Here is an 11,500-nt window from a genome sequence, read left to right on the forward strand (position 1 = left end):
AAGAGCCTCCAAGGAGCAAGAAATTGTATTCTGTATAATGATGGCACAAGGTTACTCTTTCCAAATATTTGCCCAGGTACTGACAGCCCAATAACCATAAGTTTGAATGACAAACATCCTCATTCTGCTCTCAAAAGGAGGACATTTAATTAACCTCCCCAAATGGCTTGTCCGTGATAAAACAATTTTTTAGCCAACGAAGTTAATTCAAGAATGGATTCCCATTCTGAGACACCTTGACCACAGATCCTTCTTCTCCTTGCTGTCTTCTCTTCATTACAAAAAAACAAAACTCACAGCAGCAACCTTTTGTCTTACGGAGGAAAATAACAAAAAGATGTCCTGCTCAAGATTTTCAACTGTGGCCACTTGTGCCAAAATCTGGAAGACAACTGACCCATTGCAACCCTCTTACTACACTGACAACTCAGAATTCCATTGATACCAGGCCTTGAACAAACTGCATATTGTGACACACCTCCTGACTGACAGCAAGATCAACAGAAATTGATGCCAGCAATGAAGTGTCAGCCAAGACATCCAGATGCTACACTGAGAGAAACTGGAAATGTCACATGGTAGGCTGACTTGGTACTGAGGAGACAAACACTGTGAAGGGCCAATATTCACTGAGGCAGAAGAATGTCAGAGAAATGTAGCCTTCTACAGAATAAAATGTTTTGTTAAGAAAACAATGGGTAAGGGAATGGCACTGAGCAGGCTGCCCTCCTTCTTCCTCTGGTCCAGTGCAAGCAGGGGTAGAAATGAAAAGAAATGCCCAAGCTTACATATTCAAAGATGGCCAGAATCATTTAATGAAACAGGCATGAAATGAAGAGAGTTCATACCTCCCCTAATACTCCTGACACTAGACCTACAGACATACAATGTCTTGGAGCCAACCACTGACAACTGCCCTAGACATCAGTACACTGGCAGTACCATCATATGCAGGAAAAGGGCCCACACACCAGGAAAGGACCCCCAACTTAGGAGAAAGATTGATTTTCCCATGTGGTTGAGCCATCAGTGGTGAAATGAAGCAACCGTTGGGAAGGACATAAAGCCCGAGCACATAAGGATGTTCATCTCTGCCTCAGGCAGGGGCAGGAATGAGAAATGGCTGTTGCAGAGGGACAGCAATGTGTGACATCTGGCAAGTGGGTTCTCATATCTCCTAGTTGACAGAAGATCCAGGGAGAGGCAAACTAACCTCAGGACACACAGTGAATTCCCATCTACTGATTGCCATCTCATGGAAAGTAGTAAAACTCTGGCCATAGTATGGCCCATCTGCTAGCCATAAAAAAAAAATGCAGGGAACTGAAAGGCTTAGAGTATTAGCATCAAAATGGTCCACAAGGGACTGAAATATATATAAAAAGTGAAGATAATTCCTTAGAGCTAAGCAGGAACCTGGCTAAAAGTCCCTGGGGAACCCATTTCCTTCTTAATCTGCTTTACATTTAATTGTTTCCTAATGACTGTGTTCCTGTTTGGCCCCAGTAGGCTCAGGCACTGGTGCTGCCACTGAACCTTCCCATCTCTCATGCAAGGCCATGGGTAATTTAGAGACCCCAGTTTAATGTCTCACTGGGAATCCATGGAGAACAAGTTAAGCATTATTTGCACTGGAGTAGCATCACCAGTATGCTGAGTACCAGGAGGAGATCCACAGAAAAAAGTGGTTTTCCACTCCTAGCTGCAAGCACATGACAGACATATATGCACTTGCACCCCAGCACTGGAGACAAAGGCACAAAAACCAGATTCAGAGCCTTTTGGCACTATCAGCAGTCCCATGGTCACCAAATCTCACACACATACACAGAGATACACCCTGCCTTACAGAGTCTCTCTTCTAGGCACAGTACCAAAACTGCATCTGGAAATCAGCAGCTAATTCATACACATACTGACAAGAAAATTACAAACTCTCAGTATGTGAAAAGCAGGTTAAGCTGGCCTCACTAGAAGGACAGAAACAAAGAGAGTACAATGAAGGGCCGAGAGTACTAGAGATCTATCCAGGACAGAAGCTAGCAGGAGCAACGTCTTGGTAAGTATTGTTAAAACACAACACTTATTTGGGCAGGGCATTCACATCCTCTAGGCCCTATCCAGTGACTAATCTTAAGTACCAACTCCAATGGGGTAACTTCTTACAAGTCATTCTGAGCTAGTACAAGACCAACAAAATCAGCTGCCACAAAGAGTTAAAAGAGCTGCAAGGTAGTAAAGACTTGGTTGCCATCCACTTAAAACTGCACCGAGATAAATTATGGTGTGCAATTGCCTAGGTCCAAAGTATCTCCCATGCCAAACTAGCACAAGCTCTACAGGGATATTGCTGAAGAACCCACAAGTGCTGCTCCTGCCTGGCTCAGTGGTGGCACCCCATAACACCTCTCAACAGCAGAACCAGACTCCACTGGTCAAGAAGTTTCAGCAACTCATGTTATGCCTGTGCTGACTTCCTCCTGTCTCCCAGCTCATGCCCCTTTATGCAGCTGAAGGCTAGTGCTGGCCATGCTGGCATGCTGTGCTTGCCACTGGCTCTGCCACATGCAGGGGCTGACTAGTCCTGGCAGCTAGTCCTGGCTGCCAAGCAGGGAGGCCACAGCTCTGTGCAATGCTAGCAAACAGGGCCCTTTCTGGCTGCTTGGGGCATGGATTGACAAATCATCAAAACCCACATAATGAAAGGTTAATGGAAAGGTTCAAAGGTTAATGAAACCATGGAGATGCATGGCAAAAGGTGAGGAATTTGCAACAGCTGCCATAAATTCTGCAAAATGATAAGCTGTCCACAGTACTGATAACTCCACAACTTGGGTGTCACTCAAGGAAGCTACATGCAACCCTTCTGCAAACCAGGTTTCAAAGGTTCAGGGCAGAGATATGGGCAGATGGACAGTGAAGCTCCAGATTCCAACACACCCATCTCCATTTCATGCCAGGGCATCAGTGCCACTCACTTGGGATGGGGAGCAAGATTAGAACAGCTTTGCATCTTTAGACAGCAGAGGATGAGAACAAGACCAAGGAAGCCATCCTGCAAAGCATTCCAGATATACTAAGACCATATTCATGATGTGGATTTTCTGCCAGAGGAATACTAAAGCATGCTGGAGTCCAATGTCATTGATTTCTACCTTAGTCAAGGCTGTTTCCAGCTTTATAGTCCCTCCAGTCTGAGAATCCCTGGAGAGCACCACTCCATGCATTATAACCAACCACATCAGTGGCCTAAATCCTACATGCACCAAGAAGAAAAATGAGGCTAAAGACCTTTCTTCAAACACACCAATCAGACTGGCCTAATTTGGCACAAGCTCTACTTCCCACTCCAAAAAGGCCTTGAACTCAAATAGCAGAGAAACCCTGGCTAACATACATCACAAGCACTCGACTAAAACTGAGTGTCATTCACAGCTCAATGAACTATAGGGCTATAGGCTGGAATGAAAGGTGCAGCATAGGACTTGAGAGGAGCAGTGGGGGTGCTTGTCTTCCTTCTCACTAGAAATGCTTTTGCTATTATTGTTAATTACTGATATCAAAACACAACCGTGTGTTTCACAATGAGATGTACACTACTTTGCACAATTTTCATTTCCTCAGAGATCTGCAAGTTTGATTTATCTCTATTATTTCCTTTTCAACACACTCCTTTTACTTAAATCAGTCAGCCTTCATGTTATGGCCATTACCAAACAATATGCAGAATAAGAAAGCACTGCCAGGCCACTCTCAGCAGCTGACCACCACACAACCAGTCTGGGCAGCAGAGATCTGGCAGCAGAGCCCAAATGCAAGGGCTCTGCTTGGTCCCAAAACCAAGGACTTGAGTCTCTACTGGACTTAAGTGAGCACTGAATGCATACGGCTACCTTTGACAAAGGACCTTCTCCATTGGGCAATGCAAGTCCTAATATGGAGTTGTTATCTAATATTGCTGTTAACAATCTGGTAGAAAGCATATTGAATTATTAAGATTGACAGCATGACAACAACACACCCAAGCCTTGCAGTTTCCAAGGAATGCAGTTCAGTGCTATTACCTACCTGTGATTTGAGGAATTCATACTCCTCTGATCCGTACGGGACACTCCGAAGAGAGGTGAGGTAGTCATAGGTGATAACTGCCGTCTGCAAATGAAACCAGAAATGCTGAGCAAGCTCTACAGTTACCAAAACAATGAGACTTCTGTTAAAGAGAATGCATGTACCTTAAGCTTCAAAGTTCAGGCTCCACAGTGAAGCTTATGGCAACAGACTCATTAAGAAATTAAATGAAAATAATTTAACTTCAATGAACACTTATAAAAAGAAGTGCAGGGGTCTCATTGATATGTAGCTATGTGTAAGCAACACTTGACACTCCTATACTATCTTGTATTTGAGATGCTTAAAGCATTTTCCTAATCTCTGTACAGCACCTTGCACAGCAGACTCCCATCTTCCGTCAGCCATGTGGGGCTTCCACAGTATGGTCTGCTGCCAGTAACAGAGGTCATCCAGACTCTATTTGTGCCCCATCAGTTATCCCACACTTCATAGCTCCAAACTGCCTAACCAGCTTGCTCTGGGTAGAGGCTCAGCAGGGAACAGAGTGACTGAAGACAAACTCAGATTAGCACAAGCAGCAGCACTTTTGGGGATATTCAACTGCACAAAGGACTGCGGGGCCAAAGGGTTGAATACCCAATTACAAAACCAGGATCCAGCTCAATGGGATCCACCTCAAGCCTGTTAGTTAGACATTGCCACAGACAATGGAATTATATTTTTAAGTGACTTAATGATTTCTGAAAATAGATCTAGGGTATTTCACAATTCCTATCAGTGGAAAGTTCCCCTCTTTCCACAGTCAGAACATCAGTGAATGGGAGAGAAATATACAGGTCATGTTTGGAGGGAGAGAAGGGAACATACACCTAGAGGAGCATGTCCACTAATGTGCCATTTGAACTTCAAGATCCTTGCCATGAAGAACCATTTGTGTAACTCCCACTGAAAGGCACTTTTCCTCAAATCTCCCTACTGAAGGGGTAACATTCCATTCTGGCACAGGATATTAGCCCCACCTTTCACCATAAACACGTCCAGAAAGGGCACAAAATACAGTCAATATATCATGAAAGTCAGGCAGGCAAGGGAAGCAAACCTGGTTTGAGGCAAAGCCGGTAGAACTGACAATAGGGAAAAAAAGTCAAAAGCTCAGAAATGCATCCAAGAATGGACCAAGCCAGGAATCAGTAACAAACAGACATATTCCCTTCTTGTAGAGGTTAGGTTTCTCATGTTTCCTGATTTCCAAATTGCAAACTGAACACAGCACTTTTTTTTTCTGGCTTTTCAGGCTCTCTTGCCCCTAGTGAAGTGAGGAGCTGCACAACTACCGAGACCATACAGAAGAAAAATTTTTCAAAGCATCTTCACAACCTCAAAGAACAACTTTGAAGTGGAGGGAGGTTCGAATCAGTCTTGCATCAAGGCATGAGTTGGTTCTTATTTTATCTCTGGTCCACAAGGGTAATTATCACCTCCAACTCAAAAAGAAGCAGCTAACAGATTGGCCTGTATTACAGAGGAAGAGGGAATTAATTAAGCGGTTGCTAATTACACTGTAATCTTAAACACTAAATTAATATTATGATGATCCTGATAGGCAACTCTGACATTGCCAAATCCCTCCCAGTGTCTAGCTACTGCACAGAATGTTCCTTCCACATAAACAAAACAACTGGTATACTCTCAAAAGAATGCAGCAAATGCACAACGGCTCTGCCAGTTTCTAATTTTACCAGAATACAGAAACGCTCTGCAGCGTGATGCTGCCCACGCCACTGACTTCGTTCTCATCCAAGACTAGTGCTGTCATTCATGTTACAGCGTGAGACTGAAGCTCAGAGCTATAAAAAGATATACAAAATCAACCAATCCCTCCCTTTACAAATGCCAAATTACTTTCACTGAGCTTGCATCTGGCCCAGTGTTAAATGTCCCACTTGGTATCAATGAATTCTCAACACTGTACACTCTTCCACTGCTCCTAAACCTATCCTCAGATCTTACCAATGTTCCCCCTGAATAGCTGTCTACCCATACATAAGAGCCAGTTCACTAAACAGAGGCTTAAAAAGAAATTTTCCACTAGTGAGCTTCATCAAGTTTCTTATGGAGTCTGCAAAGAACTACTGAACCAACATGCTTAAAATACAACCAGACTCAAATGTCTCTAAACAAACTCAGATGAAATCTGTCCAGAGTCTCATAGTTGTACGTCAGGTTCCTTGATCCTCATGTGCTCTTTTCTCCAGGCTTTTGTTTTGTTTTGTTTGCCCACTGTAACTTGTCTTAAAGTATTGTGTCTGATGCTGCTGAACTTATTAGCTCTTAAGAATTGCAGTCTGTTCATTACAGTCTGCTTTTGCCTGGCTATGGTTCAATGATGAAATCAAGCATCCAGGTAAGAAGCCAGGGCAGGGCTAGATTGAAGGACAGATACTTAAGTCATGTAGATGTCACTAATATCCAATATCCAAAATAATTTGTTTGCTACAGAGATTTATCTTTCATTTGCAAAAAGAATAATCCCAAAGCTGACATTCTTAGAAGTAAACATGTCTGCTCTATTGGCTTCACCTGATCCATGGCTAAGGAATGACAGCAGTTCAAGCTGCCTGTGCTCAGATGAGAGCTGACTTCTGACTGTCCAAAAATGACCAGGGAAGGCAGAGGTCACTGGTGCAGCAAGACTAAAGAATCTCTCAGAAGCAACTCAAACACATGCAGTCATACATACCAGAGGAAACTGAGAATTCAGAAAGAGACAGAACATTATTTTTTAAAAGTATACACACAGATGTAAACACATGCTGCCCTCACCAAGTTACCAGTGCTCAGTCTGTGCTGCCTGCACAGACTGAGCACTGGTAACTTGGTTTTGAGGTCACTGCTTGCAGCTCTGGGTGCAGAACCCTCTAAAGCATTTAAGAGCAGGACCAGTGAAGCGCTTTATAGCCAATGACTTGTGACCTCCCTGAAGGCAGAGAACATGAAAGTCAGGTATGTCTGTGATTTGCCACCATCTAAAGCAAAGAATATTTTCTTTCCCCTACTTCCTGTTCTTCAGGAAAGTAATCTCTTACCATCACTCAAAACACAGACCAACTGCACAGCCTCATCACTGGAACTTCTCGCTTTTTTTTTTTTGTTTTTGTCTTAAACAGTAGATTACCACAAAAACAGTGACTTAAGAAAGACTGAGAAACACTAGTCAAGCAGGCAGAACTCAAGGACACATTGGAGAACCCAAAAACACCCTGAATAACAGATTCTCCTCCAGCAACACGAAGCTGCATTCCTTTCCACAACTCAATTTCCTGTGCTTTAAAGGGGAATGAGCTGCTCCTTGCCACCAGACAGCACTACCTTATGGTCAGGGACAGAGCATGAAGCTTAGCACTTGTTAAGTAAGAAGGAAAGACTACAGTTTGTATTTCTGCCTTCACCCTTTCAAAATAAACATTCATTTTTCACAACAGTTTATGATGCTGCACGCACATGGCACCTGAGCCAACCCACAGAGCTTGTTTCTTATTGCATCTGCCCTCAGGAGCTGACTCCTTGTAAGACTCATTAACAAAGTGCTTAAAAGTCACAGAAAATGCAGATAGACAGCTGCTTACCACTGGGGGTCTGTAAATGATGGAGATTGTGGCCTAAAGTGACAGATGTATAATGCAAGTGAGGTACAGGGAGACTGATACCCCCTCCAGAGTCTCTGCTCTCCACGTTCCTGGCTGCTCATGGATTCACCAGTGAACACTGTCAAGGAGAAGGCGGCAGTCTCCATTCTCAGTTTTATGAGAAATATCAGTGATGCTAGGCAGACATAGCATTCATTTTACACTTCTGGAAACCACTCTAATCTCAGAAGTATGTAATCACCCATCCTCACTTTTCTCTTGCTTTGAGAATGATCCTCAAAACACCAGTCCTTCTCTCCCCAAATCTCATACCAAGCGTCAGTGCAATGGTTACCCTAGTTTATCAACACAACCAGGATACTTATAACAAAATGTAAAAATGGCATATGCAGAGAAGAGGGTTTGATCTAAGTCACTCTTAAAAGGCAGCAGGCATGGCACCTGGGCAACTGACCTTGAAGGGTGGCTGATGAAAATGTGGGCCCAAAGTGAGCCCTTGCTCTGACGGTCCCACCCTATCCAGGGAAGCAGACACAGCTCTCAGTATCTACATTTTTCTCCTTCCAAAATGTGCTAACAACAGCTGTATTCCTTACATGCTTCCACCTCCTTTCTCCCCACAGTGTCAAGAACTTGAAAAGCTCCCCACAGAGATTCTGATTTCCTAAGCCAGCTGAAAATGCAGACAGGAAATGCAGAAAATCAGAAGTTCTTGTGAACTTCAATTCCCTTACCCATCTAGGAATCTTCCTGCACATTGCTATGGTAGAACTTACTGTGGCAATGGCTCGGCCCACACGAACAATTCCAAAATCATTAGGATCCAGGAACTTGTTTCCATACAGATAGATGCCAGAAGCAGCTGCTGTCAATGAGGCAAATTTCAAGGCCCTTAGTGCCATGACTGATGAACTCTGCCAAGATACAAAACAGCAACTGTAACATCTGATAAGGACTTAGTGATCTGATGCCCACAGCCCCAGAGGACCTGACAATCCAAGTTTTAATTGCTCCTTTCCTAATGACACATTGCTAGCACTGCCCCCAGCCAAGAGCTCAAGCAGCAACTGAGGGTAAGTTGCTCATTGCTATTCTTAACTCAGCAGCATCTACAGGCCACAAATCCAGAAGTAACTCACTGCTAGACCTTGCATAAATGCAACAAAACATTTGTTCAGGATCCCAAAGGCTTTTCAAGGAGACACAACAGGTGGGCAGACAGAAGGAAGCACAATATCACCAAAAGTCAATTCTGATCCTATCAAGAGGCATTTCTTCAACACAAATTTTTGAAGATATCACAGCATAGGCAGATTTTAAGGGGACAACAAATGATATAAAAAACCCAGGTTTAAAAAGAGCTCTTGCAACATCAAGAACACCCAAAGCTTGTTAGCAACTCTGCCAGGTTAGTTCTAAAAGCTCCACACTGATGATGAGTGGTCTAGGACGAGGCAATGCATCCCAGGAGGTTGTATGCCACTCCAGCAGTCGGTGCCAGACAACCACAGAGAATGCAGATGGGAGACCTGATCAGTGACCAAGTGAGATTTGTTTTCTCATTATCACCATTCCATTCAAGTGCCAGACAGGGAACGTAATGGCACAACAGTCATCTGCAGGAATCTACAGCCTATTCCTAGCTCTGTCACAGGCCCAATACAGGCCTGGGGTGAGACATTTCTGAACCACTCTTTTTTTCTGTGGGACAAGGGTGGGGAATGAACACATTTCCCACACTAAGCACTTTGGATCACTACATTCATTGTTTGCAGTACATAAAGTAGCATAAACATGTAACTCATTACATGTTAATATATATATTTTCCATTTCTTTATGTCACCGTAGAGGACTCAGATATGAAAAAAAAGTAACAACGAATTAGGTACGTTTTTCTTTCCTTTCCCTATGGCTGGTATTGGGCAGAAAGTGTGGTTGACCATTCCTTCAGCTTCTACCACAAATCAAAAGGTATTGTCACTTCTCTGCAAGCTCTCAAGAGCACCCTTGACACAGTCCAGGCTCTTACCCCATCAAGATGGAGTCTACTAATCCTCCCACTCCTAGGCTTGACTGAGAAACTTGTCTACTTCTCATTGTGAAGCTTTAGCAGGGTCAGTCTGGCTCATGCCTTTTCTCTCAGAGACTTGTAACCAAAAAACACATGCAGTGACACAGGTCAAGTCTTTCAAAAACAGTTCACAAGAACACAATCAGCAAAATAAGCGAATATAACACAAGAGACCTTTGTACATGAACCTTAGCTAAACTTTATTATTTCCTTACAAACCCTAGGTAATTGAGGCAGAAAAGCTGAGACATATTCTGTCAGTGCCTGCCACAGCTGCCTGCAGCAACCCAGCTCTTTCTCCTGTCAGACTGGGTAGCTGGCTGACCAGGACTCCTTTGAATCTATGATCAAAATCAACAGAAAGTAAACCTGGGCTCTTGACTGCAGCCAAATGTACAGGCACTTCTCAAAAATAAAAGTCACCCTCCCTCCCCTGCCTCACTGGAATTCTAGAAATTTTGGGGTTTCTTCCAGCAGGACCAATCTTTTTTTTTTTTTTTTTTACAGAGATCTCTGTATCCTCTGTCACCTTCAAAAGTCATTTTTTGCAAAGTATTTTAATTAAACCACTTGTTCTCCTTGTATATTTCTGTAAAATTTCATTTATTGAAAAGTGAAAGGTGCAGTGACGTTTTCTTAACAGAAAATATGCCTCTCTTTTTCATTATTTTTTTCCTTCACTTTCTCAATTACTAAAAGAACATTATATTGAAAGCAGGATGCAGGTCCATCTGTTCTCGCATCTTATTCCTACCTGAAGCTATAATCTGCAGTTTGTTACATCACATCTATTGCCATACCCGCCAGCTGTACGTCACAAACAGAAGATGGGAACTTTAGGTAGCAAATAAACAGGCAGCAAAGCTGAATTTTTCAGCAAGAAAGTTCCTGCTTTCATGCTTAGCGTGCTGTAGCAATAAAAATGGAATAACTAAAACCCCTCCAATAAGAGGTACAGAAATAGAATTCTCTAAAGTGAATTGTATTTCAAAGTTTTGCATAAGGTATAGAGGAGTCTTTTCCATGTAAATGAGCCATTATGACACCCCTAGGGATATCTTAAGGACCCTGTCAGCTGTGAAACAAGCCTTGGGATGTCACTGCCTCTCGTTATTAAGCCCTGCGTTGATAGATCACCTCCAGCTCTTTTTTCACCTAAGTGAGGTGGCTTCTTTGACTTTCACCCAAGCTGGCGCACCTAAGTGTCCCTCACGTTAGAGCCAGGCTTCTCCTGTTCCCAGCAGGGGCAGCCGGGACGGTGCCGGTTCCCTGTCAGAGCCCCGAAGGTGACCCCACCGCCACCTGCCGAGGCCCGGGGAGCGGCGGCGGCCGCTGACCGCCCGAGGACAGCGGGACCCAGCGCCGCTCAAAGCCCCGGCCAGGCCCCTCCGGCCCCCAGGCCCGCGTCCGCCGCCGCGCCCGAGATCTGCCCGTGAAGGACACAAGGGGCCGGCGCCGCCTGCTCTCGGCTCTTCTTCAGGCCGGGCCGGGTCTCCTGGAGCAGCGTTCGCGCCCCGCGCCGCTCCTGTCTCCACGAACAGCCCCGGCCTCGCCGAGCCCTGCGACAACCCAGTCTCCGCCGCCGGGGCCGCAGCTGCGGCCGGCATTCGCGGCCTGGGTCCGGAGTCCCCGGCACGGGCCGAGGCGGCCGCGAGGGCTGTGAGGGCAGGAGGGCTCGGGCGCTCCGCCGGCGCTCGGAGCGGCACTTAC

General features: G+C 44.6%; 1 protein-coding gene across 4 annotated transcripts in view; it reads right to left on the reverse strand.

Moving 5' to 3' along the window:
• ADCK1 (aarF domain containing kinase 1) overlaps positions 1–11,500 on the reverse strand; it is a 73,396-nt gene that overhangs the window by 61,587 nt on the left and 309 nt on the right. Inside the window, exons 1-4 of one of the 4 annotated variants that reach the window (XM_053981565.1) lie at positions 10,989–11,059; positions 9,749–9,865; positions 8,495–8,632; positions 4,069–4,152 (exon numbers count right to left, since the gene is read on the reverse strand). In XM_053981565.1, the coding sequence (XP_053837540.1) occupies positions 4,069–4,152; positions 8,495–8,620 (210 nt within the window). In that variant the 5' untranslated portion in view covers positions 8,621–8,632; positions 9,749–9,865; positions 10,989–11,059. Of the gene's footprint in view, positions 1–4,068; positions 4,153–8,494; positions 8,633–9,748; positions 9,866–10,988; positions 11,060–11,500 lie in introns of those variants that run through there. The other 3 variants (XM_053981566.1, XM_053981567.1, XM_053981564.1) reach the window with 3 other exon arrangements.

Source organism: Vidua macroura, chromosome 6, assembly GCF_024509145.1.
Source record: "Vidua macroura isolate BioBank_ID:100142 chromosome 6, ASM2450914v1, whole genome shotgun sequence".
Taxonomy (NCBI): Eukaryota; Metazoa; Chordata; class Aves; order Passeriformes; family Viduidae; genus Vidua; species Vidua macroura.